This window comes from Helianthus annuus, chromosome 13 (genome assembly GCF_002127325.2).
Source record: "Helianthus annuus cultivar XRQ/B chromosome 13, HanXRQr2.0-SUNRISE, whole genome shotgun sequence".
NCBI lineage: Eukaryota > Viridiplantae > Streptophyta > Magnoliopsida > Asterales > Asteraceae > Helianthus > Helianthus annuus.
The window spans coordinates 165,202,842-165,220,488 of NC_035445.2; the positions used below are offsets into that span (position 1 = coordinate 165,202,842).

The 17,647-nt window shown below is 34.7% G+C and overlaps 1 protein-coding gene across 1 annotated transcript; it reads right to left on the bottom strand.

Annotated features, from left to right (window-relative positions):
* Window positions 1–1,980: 1,980 nt before the first annotated feature.
* LOC110902329 lies at window positions 1,981–16,742 on the bottom strand. The gene is made up of 2 exons (XM_022149017.1): window positions 16,655–16,742; window positions 1,981–2,417 (listed from the first exon to the last, which is right to left on the bottom strand). Exons 1-2 carry the CDS (start codon window positions 16,740–16,742, stop codon window positions 1,981–1,983), a joined length of 525 nt encoding a protein of 174 aa, XP_022004709.1.
* Between the last annotated feature and the right edge of the window lie 905 nt (window positions 16,743–17,647).

Here is a 17,647-nt window from a genome sequence, read left to right on the forward strand (position 1 = left end):
TGTCCTCCTAATTACCATCAGCGTGTATTCTTACTTGCATGATCTTTATAGTTCAAGCACATTGAATAGTTGTGACGTGTTCAAGTGTGCTTTAATAACCCATGATGTGATTGAAATATGATATACAATCATTTGTGCGTCTTAAACTGACACTAATCAACTACTGTATTTAATCTCTGCTTATTAGAATAACCCTAATTAGTAACGACTTGTAAAAGATGTTTTTGCTCCAGTTTTAAAACTCACAACACATTTGTTTTGTATGACCAACTAGTAGATGCCCTGCCCGTGTTGCGGGACGATAGCCGAATAATTTTCAACCAATTAAAAAAAGACCATTATAATTTTGCTAGGGGAAAAAAAGAAAACAATGAGAAGACCGTAATTTTGAGGTCAGGGCAAAAGTGTATTTTTTCAGAACTAATGAGTCAGTGTTAGGCAACTCCTTGACACGAAAAAAAATAAAATCGAGTAAACCAATTAAAACAAAAAACCTTTATACTTTTGGTAAAAAAAAAAAAAAAAAACTAAATTGATGGGGAAAACGTAATTTTTAACTGAGGGCGAAATCATAATTTTAATTCAGGGATAAATTGTAAACTAAATGGACCAACGGGCGAGTGCCAGGAAGTTGCCGGCACGACTGTGATTTTGCACCGGGGGCAAACTTGTAATGTCACCAGGAAGGCAAAATGTTAATTTAAGTTGAGGGCAAAATCGTAACCTGGCTGTGAGAAAAAAAAACTAACGGCGAAAGTATAAATTTATACGGGGCAAAATGGTAATTTTGAGCCGAGGGCAAAATTAGAATTTTAAGCCGGGAGGAAAAGCGTAAATTAATTTTTTAGCGTGGCCAAAAACATAACTTTGACCTGATGGCAAAATCGTATTTTTAAGGGGAAAAAACTAATGGCAAAACTGTAAATTGAAACCGGTCAAAATCGTAAATTTTAACCGGGGGCAAAATCGAAATATTTAGCCGGGAATAAAAGCGTAAATTTATTTTTAAGCGGGGGCGAAAACATAAATTTGAACTGATGGCAAAAGCGTAAATTTAAAGAAGGACAAAATCGTAATTTTATTGGACCAATAGGGAAGTGTCAGACAGCTGCTTGAAAAAAAAAACAAAATCTGCCGCCCTTTTTAGCCAATTGAGAGGAGAAACTATTAAATGATGATGTCATCATCTTATAAATGTAGTAGTTTAAATGTATGACCAATGGATAAAAAGAGATCAGTATTTTCATTTCCTTACAAAGTGGAGTCTCTCATGTGTATATGGAGTTTCAACCCCCATAAAGAGAAAAATGCTCGGATAGTTCCTGTGGTTTCGCCTTTTTTCACCTATAGTCTCCAACTTTCTAAAACTATCTGAATAGTCCCTAAGTTTTCATTTTTTGTTCCCGGATAGTCCCTGGGTCTAACTTCAGTTACTTTTCTCTGTTAAAATGATGTGAAATGACAAAAATACCCTTTCCTTAAAAGGCCAAACCACAGGGATTATCCGGATATCTTCTTCATTTTTATTTATAAAACCCCACCACCACACTTCATCTTCATCCTCCACCCACCATCACCCTCCTCCACCATCCACCATCACCGCCATAGTCACGCTGCCTTACTCCCCTGCTTCTCTGGTCGGTACAATCGGAAGACGAAACCACAGTAATCTCAACGATAAGCATCTCCAATCTCAGACGACAAGCAATGGGAATTAAAGAAGAAAATAACTGAAATAAGTTCAAATTTGTTGAAGCATTTCATTCATTGAATCATTGCCACCACTCAAAAGTATCATAGAAACTAAACACGAATCCGAATATTTAAATTATATACAGTCCACTCATACATCACGCAAATATTAATTTCTTTTGCATTTTTTCTCCATATATTACCGTTTGAATTACGCCTCTATTAAATGTGTAATTGGTATTTTCTTTATGTATTCACAGCACCAAAGTTGAGTTGTTTTTCCAACTGTTATTGCCAATTGCTCCCATTAGGAACAAGGCAAAACCTATTGGAATTTCGATAAGCGTAGCACGGAACCTTTCCAGCTGATTTGTTGTAGCACAACGGAAGATTTAAAGGCGATTTTGACGACGTATACACACACCGATTACTGACTGACAGAGGTGGTGATTTCGGTGATGCTTCGGGTGTACCAGTGGAGGAACTAGATCCACAAGTACCAGACCCAGAAGCGGTTGAATGAGCCGGTGAGCATTTCTTCGGATTTGATAGAAATGCTCGGATTTTAATCGATTGCAGCGAAGCTGTTCGATCATATTCCTGAATGAGATTCGTCAAATCCTCATCACATGTTATGGTAACAAGAGCATCTAGATCTTCTGTAGACAACTGACACCTCAAACTCACTGTCTTCCCGCACAATTCACCGAGTTTCGCCATCAATTCTGTAAATCACAAGTAAATCACAATTAGTTAACGATTACTCTCGTTTACCTGTCACCCGATTGTACCGACCGGAGAAGCAGGTGGAGGTTGAAGATGAAGTGTGGTGGAGGGGTTTTATAAATAAAAATGAAAAAGATGCCCGGATAGTCCCTATGGTTTGGCCTTTTAAGGAAAGGGTATTTTTGTCATTTCACATCATTTTAACAAAGAAAAATAACTGAAGTTAGACCCAGGGACTATCCGTGAACAAAAAATGAAAACTTGAGGACTATTCAGGTAGTTTTAGAAAGTTGGGGACTATAGGTGAAAAAAGGCGAAACCACAGGGACTATCCGGGCATTTTTCTCCCCCATAAATTTAACTAGTTTAGAAAGAAATGAGAAATTATAAATTTATAAATGTTAGTAAGAATAATACCATAAAATTATTTCCAAAAATCCCGTTAAAAACTATTACCTCATTTATAATGTTGACCGTATTTAATTTCCATCTCAATATCGATATTAGGCCACCTGGTATACTCTAACATCCGTTGGTGTTAATCCTAGTTGGCATCCGTTAACAGTTGTTAAACCGCTCCTGAAGGGTGTTAAGAGGCATTAAAAACTTCACATGTTAAGATGTTAACCAGGAGAGAGAGGGAGAGAATCAAGCATTGCAAAATTTGTACACACACAACAACATGCTAGATGTATGTATTTTAATTAATTTTAAGGGGAGTTAATGGGGTTAAACCATTTCCTTGGTGTGTTATGAAGGTGAAAGAGGATCAAGTAGGTGATGTGGTGCCTACATGTAGTTAAAGGGCGTTAAAGTATACCCAATAGCCTTAATTATGTTATCTTTGTTTTCCTATACTAATTAATAAAAATACACTTGTTGTAAAACTAGCCTAAAAACACAATAAGGGAAAACAATAGAGATAAAAGCTAGATTTCATTGAATGAGATGTTTTACATTGAGACACAATAGGGGTATATATATTAGTACAAAATTTGGAGAAGAAGCTAATTTATTTTTGGTGTTGATAACTATAATCTTATCTTACTATTATAATAAAGAGAAAAATGCCCGGATAGTCCCTGTGGTTTCGCATTTTTCACCTATAGTCCCCAACTTTCTAAAACTACCTGAATAGTCTCCAAATTTTCATTTTTTGTTCCCGGATAGTCCCTGGGTCTAACTTCAGTTTGTTTTCTCTGTTAAGTGGGTGTAAAATGACCAATTTACCCTTTCCTTTAAAAGGCCAAACCACAGGGACTATCCGGGCATCTTCTTCATTTTTAGAGAAAAACCCCACCACCACACTTCATCTTCAACCTCCACCCACCATCACCCTCCTCCACCGTCACCGCCAACGACCTGCCATGTTCTCATCTTTCTTCCAGTCAGATTTAACCCACCTGTTCTCCCATCCATCTATTGAAAAATATTGAATTATATAGATAGATTAGCACAGCAAAAGTTCAACTGAAACACTAAAGTTTACACATGCATTATCAAATATGAATCTGCTGATGATAGTTTTTTTACTAAATTTGACAAATGATTGTCATCGTTGACCGATATTTACCACTCTACTGAGCTGATCTATGATATAAAAACAAACAGATCTATTCACAAATAATCCTAACATGAGAACAACTAGTAACAATACCACCATTAACGATTGCAATCAACATAAATCCTTCTCACAGAGCAAAAACCAAAATATTAAGCTAAAACCTCAGTGACTTATATCAACCTACCTCATATTCTAATCCACAACTACAATTTTACGCATCGATTAACAATCTAACCTAACCGAAACAGATCTGGATCGTAGGCAAATCTGAACAACCTAACAATAACCTAACTCAGACCAGCAAATGAAGATGAAGTGTGATGGTGGGGTTTTTCTCTAAAAATGAAGAAGATGCCCGGATAGTCCCTGTGGTTTGGCCTTTTAAAGGAAAGGGTAAATTGGTCATTTCACACCCACTTAACAGAGAAAACAAACTGAAGTTAGACACATGGACTATCCGGGAACAAAAAATGAAAAGTTGGGGACTATTCAGGTAGTTTTAGAAAGTTGGGGACTATAGGTGAAAAATGCGAAATCACAGGGACTATCCGGGCATTTTTCTCTATAATAAATGAAAGTGTTGGTGGGACACGTGTCTCATTCTCAAGCAATCTTTTTGATGGGTTTTCCGCTCGTATACCCGCCTATCAAATTCATTAAACTTCCTATATGACACAAAACTCTCCTATTTGCAAATCCATATTCAAACCCATCAAAAAAACACTGTAACTATCCTAACGATCCAGTTCTCCCTAATTCATATGCCTTTATTCCATCTGGTTTTCGATTCTTCCTCTTCAAGGTGAGCTTATCTTACTGTTAAGCTTCTTCGTTTCAATTTTGTTACACCGAATTGATGTTAGGATTAGGGTTTCATCGTTATGTTCACGTCAGGGTTTGATTTGGTTCAGATTTGTTTCGATTAGGCTTTTTTAGTCAAATTTATTCCGATTAGGATTTTTTAGTCAGATTTGTTAACACTATTGTTTTTTGTTTTGTTACAAAGATGTCATATTGTTCAAATTAGGGTTTTATTTTGGTGAGATGTTTTTCATCTTTTGATGTTTATCTTACTATTATCTTCCTGTCCATCAATTTTTTTTGATCATTGTTAGCCATATTTGTTTATCTTGTGATTGTTTGTGTATATAGACAAGACCAAAATTCAAAAGAAGATGGAAAAGGGTAAGGTATGATTTTAGATTTTTGTCCTTTTTTTCATGTTCAATACATTTATGGTGGCTAGATTTAGGTTGGTGAATTGTAAACTGGGCAGGCCTTCAAAGGGCTTAATGCTAAAGCTCAAGAGGGAGCTTTGGGAGGTACTTGTCTCAAAAAGAGTGGCAAGAAATGAGTCCTGCAATGGCAGAGGTAAAGTTATTGCATTTTCTTAATTCTTAATGAAATTATCCATGTTTGATAGATTAGAACAACATGATGTATGATGTATTTGTGATAACCCAAATTTATCCTCTTATGTGTTTTATTAAACGTTTCTTAGATGAATACATTTTTGAGTGCTTGATATCTAACATCATGTAGAGCAAATTTTCATAGTAATTGAAGTTAGCATACCGTTGGCAGCTTCGCTTCAAAAAGCTAGAACTTTAGCTGGAATAAGAAAAATGCAGAAACTATATATAGTTATATACACATTTTTTTAGTTTGTGTATGTTGAATATAATGACATTGCTAATCTATAGTCCTTTGGGTCATTCTGTAAGTTATTTCTTCTTAAAAAGCTAAATTATATTTTCTTAAAAAGAAACTCATCTTTATATTGTATTTCTATGGTGCAGCTATATGCGTAGGCATGTTCTGTTTCCACCACTTCACATCGTACAACACAAATTAGAGATGATGAAATACATAACACGTAACTAGACTTGGTAATAGATGATGCAGATGCATAACACTGGACTTGGACTTGATCAAATACATAACACCTAATTTGGAAATGTTTTTAAGTTTCTAGGTGGTGGAACTCTATTGTTTATATAGAGCATTCTGTTAAAACAACTTTGGATACTGGTTGTACGGTATGTTAACTTAGCAATCTATTCATCATCTGTTTCCACAAGTTCTTCCTACTGGTTTTGTTTTTGTCGTTATAACAATCCTGATTTTACAATCTTAACGTAGGTAGCAAGGTGCGTGATTAATTGATGAAAAGAAACGTGTCATCAAGGGATAATCAAGGATGAGCTTGGTACCAACCGGTACCGGAAAATCCCAAAAAATGGGTACCGGTACCGACCGGTATTTGAAGGTAAAAACCGGTGCCGAACCGGTACCGAAAACACAAAATGTCGGTACCGAAAATCAAGTAGTTTGGGAAATTCGGTACCGGTTCTGAACGGGTACCGGTACCATTTGCTCATCCCTGCCTACGTGAAGCACAAGTGAAGTTTGCTATAGAACGTGTGACGTGCCTTCGGATAATATAACTTCCTTTTCCATCAGTTGATATGTTTAATACCATGGGAGAGAAAAGTGAGTACTATTTTTTTATCTTTTTGTACCATTGCAGGTTTGTACCTGATTGTTGTTGGTTTAATTTGGTAATTGACTTTTTTTATATTAATTCAATCTAATAATTAGTGAAATTTATTTATTGTTACTTAAATAAAAAGAACATTACTGTATCGTAAATTTACTGTGTATCACATAAATCATTTCTATAATAATATTTATATTATTATTTATAGATGTATACCTGAACCCATCATGATCCGAACCTGTTCTGGCTTATTTTAAAGCGACTCGATCTGACATGAACCTTTCTGACATGTCGCCCTGTCCAATCTGGCGCACCCTTTTTGTTAAGTTTAAAATATTCCACCCTGCAGTTGCTTATTCTTTCATGTTTACATCTAATACATTAATGTTGACGACTTGAATATGTACATATCCATATATAGGACGTGAGCAAGCAGTTGTAATCATGGATGCTTATGCTTCATGCTGCAAGGTTGTAATCGTATTTGGTTTCCAAGACAAATCTCCACTTAAATAGGTCGTTTTTAGTACAAAGGCTTCAAAGTTACCTACTTGGAGGTGCATGATTTATTAGTGTAATGCTTTCACATATGACAAAAGTCTCAATAGTAAATAGAGCTTAAATAATATCGATATCAAACTCATGATCTATACATAATAAATAGTAATCATTTAATATTTTTTTTCAAACATGTGTAATACACAGCTTTTTAACCTGGAGTATATGGTGATCCAACATTCACTATCGGGTGGAAAACAATGGTTGATGACCTCCACGTTCATATTATGTATTTGTGTTGTTTATTACCAATTATAACCCTTTTCATGGTGATTTGTTTTAGTTTATGTTTATGATATGTAAAAAGTTAGTTTTTGCTTATGATATATAACAACTTAGTTTTTGAACCAATAGGTTACACCTTTAATGTTTTAATTCATGTTTAAAGATTAATACGGTCTAACATAATGCATTGAATGTTACAAAAATCAGGACCTTTAATTCATAAATTTACATCCTAATTTTGGAATAAGGTGATCATGTATAAGCATTTTTAGACTAATTATTTCGTACCACAACTAATTTTGTAGTTCTTTTATTATTTCTGATTCCTTATCAAAATTAAATTGTTCAACCCGTGTATCACACGGGTAGATAACCTAGTAACAATATAATTATAACACTCCCCCTTTGTTATCAACTTGATACGCTTGGAGATGTTTCCTCGTTAAAAACATTGCCAGGAAAACCCAGTGGGACAAAACCTTAGCTAAGGGAAAAAGAGTACAGCCCGTATTATCTCCCCCTGATATTCTGGATCATGTACGTTGACTCATTAAAAACCTTACTAAGAAAACGCAATGGGATAAAACTTAGTGAAAAGAAAAAGAGTGCAACTTGTGTAAAACTCCCCCTCATTATGATATGGTATCATTTAATTAACAGGTGCCAATCTTCTATGAAAGTTGCTGAAAACTTTTGTAGTAAGTAATTTCTCGCTTGATCTCTTGATACATTGATGTATGATCTTCATGTGAAAGTTTAATTGCCTCCTCTTGTAAGCAGATACTATAAGATCCATGGATGTGTTTTGCTATAATCTCCGCATTTACAAAACTAACCAAACTTGTTGATGGGTTAGTAAAATATGAACTCCTATCTTTCGTACCTTAAGGGTATAGAAAATATATGTTTTACCCATTACGCTATCTCATCACTGTACACAAGTTATATCTTGCAAATGAATTTAATGATATATGTTCATGTATAACTAGCAAGATATATTAATACAATTTGTATTGAACTATGGTACTTCAGGACCAAAGATCTTTGCTTCTTTGATAGAAGATGTTAAAATTCATTTTTTTTATGTATCAAATATTTGGATATCATTAAATGTACTTACACCATAAGCTTGGTCCATATAAAAATGTCCACTATTTTCTAGATGTATTATGATTGATGGATATTAATAAATGTATGTTTTACATATCGAGCCATAAATTTGCAATACCATATTTCATTTGCAAATTCTTGCTTTAATTGAGCTCATTTTTTCTCTTAGGGAGATTCAGTGACATCATCAGCTTCATATAGTACGTTCTTGAGTTTTTGATATCAATGCTTTTGGCATCATCAATCCACGAGGGAATTTTTTCCATCTTACCTAAATATGCATGTGCGTTCACTCTTCAATGGTTTTGCTACATAAACTTGCTCATGTAACACATAGATTTCTATATCATATGCAAAAATGGCATGGACACTTGCTTTTATCTCCAAAATACATATTATACCATGCGTATACACTATTTATCGACATATCACAATCACTTGGTACAAGTTTTCTATGTATGTTTATTGGTGCACAAGAATTACATCGTTTTTCAATTCACCTTTAGGGAACTCAATTGCTTTAGGAAACTCATCAAGAGTTCAATCGTATTCAAAATGAATCTATATACAATGATCATATTGTTCTCAAGAACTTAACTTACATGATTTTAATCATTCAAATCCTTTGGGGACCTTTATGTATACTTTTAGTATCAAGAAATACATAACATTCATAAGATGGATGTCTATTCTCTCTCTATATTACCAGACAAATAAGATATTGGAAAGTCATTGCATCCACCACTAGAGAATGTGTTTCTTTAATATCAATCATTAGTTTTTGCGAAAATCCTTGTGCCACCAATTTTTCCTTATCTCATTTAGTTTCATTTTCACATGATTCGCATAAAAGACCCATTTGTATCCAACATACTTTACAAATTCAGTTGTATGGATTGTTGGTCCGCGAACTTTCCATTAGAGAATTCAACTCTGCCTTATTTTGGTCCTTTCGCTTTTGGCCAATCATTTATATGTATTAATTCATAGGCGTATCTTAAATTATGATCATCGTCATTTAACCATTTCAAGCGCTACATTATATACAAAAGTATAACGACGTCGATTTTAAAATTGCGATTCCATATATTTCTAGACATGATATAAATTATTGAGATCTCTTTCAGGTACCTGAGATCCTTCTTGAACCTTGATGTCTAATGTCTCTTAAGGAGACCCTTTTACATACCTCGACTTGACCATCTTCATTCCTTGCTCCCTTTCTCAAGGATTTTATTTTTGGAATCGACTAGTTTACCATGCTTCAGGCATGCCATAGACTCATAACCAATATATGTTGTCCTTTTGAGACAATTATCTTAACCGGAGCATTAGTAGTTGGCATATATGACTCAACTAGTCATTCTTTCAGGTCAGTGAATGCGTCTGGTGTGACACCCCAGGAAAACCAGGAAACCAACGCAACTTAACTAGCTTCCTCAGTAACCACGTGCTAAATTTCGGGACGAAATTCTCTTAACAGGGGGAGAATGTGACAACCCTCATAATTTCATGTATCCGTACGATTTATTTATGTTAATTAAAGTGCTTGATGACTGTGCTGAATTACTTAACTGCTTTCTGATTACTGTGTCATACTTACATGTGCTTGTTAACATACTAGTCTTGCGTAGAAAAGTTACTAAATAGTCTAGTATGCTTTCCTGAGTGTTGGGAATTAAAAGTGTTACAAAAAGTTACCTAAAAGACAATATATGGAATAACTTAGCACTTTAACGGAACGGCATTTAACCGAACAATCGGACATTACCCGGAACACTAAATTATTGTTAAAAACTTTTTTTTTTATTTTTCTAAGCTAGTCTTGGTCCCCGAACACTTAAACACACTACATGATACGTGTAACACACTAAACATTAGATTTTTACATCTAACACCCCACTAATTATCATTTACCAAATAATTTTCATTTAACCCCCCCCCCCTTTTATAACCGGCCCATGGAGGGGCCCCACTCCAAAATTTTCTAATCTTCTAAATCCTTCCAAAGTGATATGAGCTAGATTGTGTATGTACTCTTGTAGACACATGGACCAAAGGGTATTAGTGAAGTTGGAATATAAGATAAACTAGAGGTTCATCATTCTCATCACCACACCACTCCTTTCTTCTCCTCCATTCTCGGCCGCCCCCTCATCACCACACCACCACCATTTTCTTGCAAGCTCCATCCATTCCAAGTGTACTTCAAGGTGTTAGGAGGTTTAGTGTTCTCGGAACTTGAAGGACCACCTTCGTTTGCTTTTATCCTCTACATTTTCACTTGTTTCTTGGTGCAAACCGCCTACGGGTCATCGTCCGGGCCGAAAAACGCTTATTTCTATTACTTATTTAAGTTTTTATGTTTTTGAAGTATTTTGGGCATTTTGTTTGTTGGATTGTATTTGGCCCGTTATCTATTTTAGGCCCATTTCGAATTTCTGTCTCTATTTATGTGTTGCTCTAGTCATTTGAACAATCAGACTTGAATTTTGAAACTACTCAATTTTTCAGTTCAAATTTCGTGCCCTTTGGGTTGCAATTCAGCCCGGACGATGACCCAAACCGCCGTAGGCAGTTTGCAGCAAGATGGAGCTCGTTCTCACGTTCGTTTCGCCTGGTCGTACGCCCAAAACGGACCCCCGTAGCCCAAGTTAGAGCCATTTTAGTGAAGCCCCTTTTGTTACAAGATATTGGGCCTCCAAATACAAAATGGCCCGCTCCTCCACACTTGGGCCCACATCAAATAGTCACTAACATAAATGCACAAAACTAATTTCTAACAAAGTAACTTTTCATTCCATTTTCAGGAACCTATTTTAGACCTTATAAAGATAACCAATTTGCACACTTTGGGTCTCTTTTAAGAAATACACACGTCTTTTGACAAATATTCATACAAAAAGCATTACTCATACTCAATTGAAACATATATTAACCCTTGTTTATAATTAATCTGATTAAGCATTTTACGCACACCATATTGACAACAAAAGAAAACGCTTTATCAAAATCTAAACCTCCCATGTCATCATAGCCTTCATTACTAATCTAGTTTCATTTTATCTATTTCACCTGATGAACTTTATTCCAAAATTGCACTTACAACTAATAGTTCTTGTTCATTGGGAACATTAGTTAAGACCCAAGTATTATTTCTATTAAGTTTCATTCCCTCGTTCATTGTTCTTATCTAATTTTCATCACAAACAACTTCCTCTAAAGACTTAGATTAAGCATGTTTAATAAGAACAAAAGCAAAACAAAAATTATCAAGATTCAAATTACGATAGTTAACAACCATTTCAATATTATACTTTACGTCCCCCCTCAACAACGTTATCACTTAATTTCTTTATAAAAGATACAACTCCATATATGAATGAAATCCCCTATGAAACCCTCAGAGGGAACAATTGCTTCTAATTACTAATCAATAGATGTCACAAAGTGACAACTGATGTTTGTTGTTTTGACGATTACCAACATTTTATTTTATTAAGTATAATTTATAACATGAGAACCATATCCTTTCATTTATTTTTACACTATGAACTATAAATATCCTAATGTTAGTGTTAAGGAAATAATATATATGTTAAAAAGTTTGAAAATATATATTTGATATTATACTTTAATTTAGGTATATACAATTATGTACCAACTTTTGAGTAGAATATATAAATTTGTCCCTTTTAAGGATGGGTCAAAACGACAAACTCATTGAGTATGGGTTATTAAGAGACAATATTGCTATTTGTTCCTGCATTTCAAATTTGAAAATAAGCGCATCACGCATGAGACCTTATCTAGTCTGAATGTTGTTTGGTGCAAATACATGTTTTAAAGTGAGAGTAATTAGGATGGCGAACTTGAATCAAGATTCATATGACAAAGATTTCCATGTAATGAGAGATCAAAATGCTTGAAGTCATAAGGAATGGAAACAATAAACAAAAAAAACGTAATGGAGTAATTCCAAGACTACCTGGCCCATTTGCAAGGGTTATTGAAAAAAACATGTAGCTTAAAGACCAAATTGATGTATATTATGGTTAGATAACCAAAAAAAAAACTTTGTATGAAGCAAACTCAAGATTGGAGGCATTAGTTTTATATTTATATTCATAAGTAGTGTGAGATTCATTGGGGAACACTAAAAAAGTGGGGAACAGTGGGGAACCGACTCAAACGAACTCCGATTGGACTCATTCCAGCGGCGTTGAAACCGTCTCGTCGAACCCTAAGTAGGATCTCTTAACCCTAAACCCTAAATCATAACCCCTAAATATATTAGGGTTTGGCTTTTAGGGTTTAGCTTTAGGGTTTAGCCTTAGTGTTTAGCTTTAGGGTTTAGAGTTTAGCTTTAGGGTTTAGGGTTTAGCTTTAGGGTTTAGCTATAGGGTTTAGCTTTAGGTTTAGCCTTTAGGGTTTAGTTTTTAGGGTTTATAGTTTAGATTTTACGGTTTAGCTTAGGTTTTAGCCTTATTTTTTAGCTTTAGGGTTTAGAGTTTAGGAGTTAGGATTTAGGGTTTTGGGTTAAGAGATCTTAGTTAAGGTTCGACGATCCGGTTCCAACGCCGCTGGAATGAGTCCAATCGGAGTTCGTTTGAGCTGGTTCCCCGCTGTTCCCCACTTTTTTAGTGTTCCCCAATGAACCTTCCCCTTCATAAGTATATGTGATAAAAAATTAAGTTCCTAGTTAAAGTTGAGATAAAGCTTGAATCATGTGATTTCAAATTATAATTGTTCAGGTTACTAGAAAAATAACCCGTATGTTTGGAAAGTTCATATTAGGTTATAGTGTGTTGTAATCTAATACAAATGTTTTGGTGGTGACATTTGAGAAGCATACAACTGTTACGAGACTAACATATACGTGGAAATATGTCGTGTAGACATGATCATAGTCCATGTATATTATACACATGGTTGTAAAAGTCCCATCTAGGCTTCAAGTACTCCCTGTGTACTCGTTACAAGGTAGGCTGTCGAGGCCCGAGTACTGATCGTCTAGGTCGATAACTCCCCAAGTAATTTCCGCCTAGGCCGAGTACTCTCAAATCCGACTAGGGAGCGCCTAGCGACTTTTGCAACCATGATTATACATAGATCATACACAACCTTTTGTACATTTCATGAGTACATTCATGCCAACATGTGTCTTATCTTTGAATAAATGTGTAAAATCAACGATAACTCAAATTAACACGTGTTACTAATTTCAAATCCCATACGTAATGTGAATCAACAATTGGCTAATGGGAATGAAACTTTCATATACTATGTTGAAATGAGTCATAAATCCATGTTAGGTGTATTGAGATACCTTAGTAAGGTGTTTTAAAATGTTATTAAAGTTCCATATCACATCTAGTGATTTGGTAAAACTATTAGCTGGATTGGAATATTTGCCATACTTTGTCAAATATAAAACCCAATATATGTTCACAAAATATGTAGTGTACTCCCTCAATTTAAACTTAGTTTTTTTTTGTGAACATGGTTGTTAAAATTTGTTAACATTCTTAGAAAAAACTATCTTTTTGAAATTCTAGGATCCGATCTTGTTTATAATGTATAAGATGTTCAACCAATAACAATTGATTATATGCAAAAACTATAATCAATTCTTAGAAAGAACTTATTTCTGTTAGATTTCGCAAGAGTTTGGTTACAATTTGATGATAACGAGATTTGAGTTTTGTCTGGCAAAGTTGTGACAAATGAACGAGAAACTCTCCATTGGATACAACAATATTGGCAAATGAATGTAAATAAATGGCAATTTTGAAATTAAACTTTAAAAGAAAGGCAAACTTTTTACTGAGAGTGAAGATAGTTAGATAACCTCTAGATGCCAGTCATGAGTGACTTGGAAACTTGCAGTGTTGTTAACACTTCATCATTTGTCATTGTATAAAATTCTTAGAAAGAACTTATTTCTGTTAGATTTCGCAAGAGTTTGGTTACAATTTGATGATAACGAGATTTGAGTTTTGTCTGGCAAAGTTGTGACAAATGAACGAGAAACTCTCTATTGGATGGCACATTCTATTGAAAATTCAAAAGAATGGCATAATCCCTTGACTTTTCAAGAGAATGGCACAATCCCTTGAATTTTCTCATTAGTTTGACTTTTGAAAAGTCAAACAAATGACTCATTCATGTGTCTCAAATAACCAACTCCAATATATAAACCACGAAATACAAACAAGACCAAAACATTATCTAATTAAGATATCTTAGGCGATTGGCACCTAAAATGCATTAACAGTCTCCCATTTGACAAAAGCTAGAGATCTTTTATCTTTGGTCTTTATTTGTGATTACTTCATCATTTTGGAACGTTAGCCTCTAGATGTATCAACAGACTCCCCATAGGCTGATGCTTCCAAAAATTAATTATTTTTCAATCTTCCAAACTTGTTTGCTTCAAAAGACGTAAGACTGTAAGAGGAGGATCCTAACTCAGTATCTTTTGTTAATTGAGAAACATGTTCACGTTTGTACATTGTCAGTTGTTGTGAGGTGTTGAAGTATTTCATAATCTTCATGAGTTCTTTACTCTAGTGAATATCTCGAATTTCGCACCTCGTGCATTTTTCAGCAACTTAGCAACTTATCTGTTCACTACCACAAACAATTTCTTGAAAATCTCGTTAAACTCATTCACATTACAAGACAAACCCGTGTTTGTCTCAAATAATCAAACCATAATATCTAAAGAACCACAGAACACAAACAAGACCAAAACATTATCTAACTAAGATCTCTGAGTTGATTGACACCTAAAATGCACTAACACTCCCACACACACATATATATCAAAACACATAGACAAGGTTTGATAATTGGGTTTGGATTTTGTTTATGGTCTTATGAGAGCCTCATGAGTTTGAAGTAAAACAAGTAGTTAAGTTTATTGGTGTTTATCTCTATTTGATTTTCCGTAATTCGAGAGGATCATGCGGTATGAATCGGCTGTGATCATCATCCAACATTGAAGTGAGCTAGTATATTTTCAAGGGAAAAAAATGGGTACACACCAACATATTGTGTTTTTACACTTGCATGTTTTTTGCGCTTGAATTACAATTTGTTTTCTTTCGCGTACTTTTTGATAACGTTCTTACACACCTTTGATACTATGTTGTGTAGCAAAGAAACACTAGGTTAAACGGGCGGTGTTTAGACTAGGTTTGATAAGTTGGAGATTCTTCCAATTACTGTGGGTTCTTGAGAATATTTTGATCTGTAAAACTAAAACCACTGTTAGGCTCGTTACGGGAAAGGGAAGATGTGGGTTCTCCTTGTAACCACCATCCAACGTGAGAATAAATATTGTTTTCTCTTGAGTATAAGTGGGAGGTGAGAGTGAGAGTAGATGGTATGGAATGAATTACCGGAAAGGGAGAAGTTCAGTATTTCAAGTATTTCAAGCCGGGATGATGAGAAGGGATTGGAAGAGACGTTACTTTCGAAATATCCTTTTGGTCTTCTTTCTCCTAATCATTAGTGGTAGCAAAGGAGGGTGTGAATCCGCAGAACGTCATTGGCCAGACGTCACTATCAAGATGCCCTTGTGGTCTCTATGTGATAACCGCTAGTGTTAAGGAAATAATATAAATGTTATTAATTTGTAAATAAATATATTTGATCTATTATACCTCTGTTTAGGTAAATATAATATTTGTATCAACTTTTGAGTAGAATTGATGTATATTATGGTTTGATAAGACATTAGTTTCATATATATATAAGTATATGTAGACATTATGGAAAATACACCTTTGGTGTGTAATGATGATAGACTTGCGTAATAATAATAAATGTTGTTATTACTATATGAGGAATGAAGTGGAGACTTTAAAATTGTGTCAATCTCGCATTGAATAAGTGGAACAGTAATAAAATAGAAAACCACACGATTAAATGTGAGACTAAGTGATGGATTATGACATATCTACTTTGACAATTGTGTCTTTACTAATGTTATTATAATTTTTTTTTAAGAACAAACTTCTATGAGTAAATTGTCATTTTAATTCTTGAGATTTGACTAAAATTGTCACTTTAATCTAAATAATTTTTTTCTTGCTATTTTAATCCAAATAGTTTTGTTTTCTGCCATTTTAGTCTCAGACGTTTGTCATTTTTTGCCATTTTCATCGACCACCACCACTACCTACCACCACCCATCACAACCTTTTATCATCGTCACCGCCTGCCTGCACCGTCACCACTCACCCACCCACCCCACCACCAACACCACCCACCATTTCCACCACCACCGGCCACTTTTCCGCCATCCACGTCATCAACCAACACCACCGCCATCATCGTAAAACCAACAACCACCGCCATTATCTTCACTGTAAACCGGCACAGCACCTTCCCCATACCATCGCACTTGCAAAAAAAAAAAAAGAAAGAAAATTGTAGTTTGACCAAAATTCACCTAAGTTAACTAATTTTTTTTAATGAAGTTAGTGAGTTGGATGAAAATAGCAAAAATGACAAAAGTCAGGGACTAAAATGGCAGAAAACAAAACTATTTGGACTAAAATGGCAAGAAAAAAACTATTTGAACTAAAGTGACAATTTTGTCAAAACTCAGGGATTGAAATGGCAATTTACTCAACTTCTATTCTCACCTACACCTTTTTGTTGTATGGGCCGTATGGCTGAGGTTTAGGCTTTAGCAAGAAATAAATTGGGCCTGCGGGAGCCCAGACATAATGCCCACTTTAATTTTTTAAGGAGACATCTTGAAAATTATCAATGAGTTGTACGTATTTATTTGTGTTTTGTAATCATAATTCATATATATTTGTAGCAACCAGAAACACCCAGAAAATATCTATTTTATATCATATTTTTACTAAGAAAATTTTAAGAGTTTAAACGAGTAGAGTCGATTTTGGATTTGAGACATGCTCACTAAAAACACAAAAAAAAAAAAAAAGTCAAGGTTAAGGAAGCTCGAACACGAGCTTGAGTTTGAGTTTCACATCCCAAGAGTGACTAGATCGGAGAGTATAAACGGACTTATAAGTTATATACATATAATAAATTTTATTTCTATACATTACATAATAGATGTTATTACAGGGGAATATTCGATTCTCAACACAAATTAATGCGAGAACATAGAGACAGGGTTGTAAACGGACCGAAAGAACACGGACAAAGCTTTGTACGTGTTCATTCACTAAGGAATGATCTTGTTTATGAACTATTCACGAATGCTTCCCGAACGGGATTTCTTG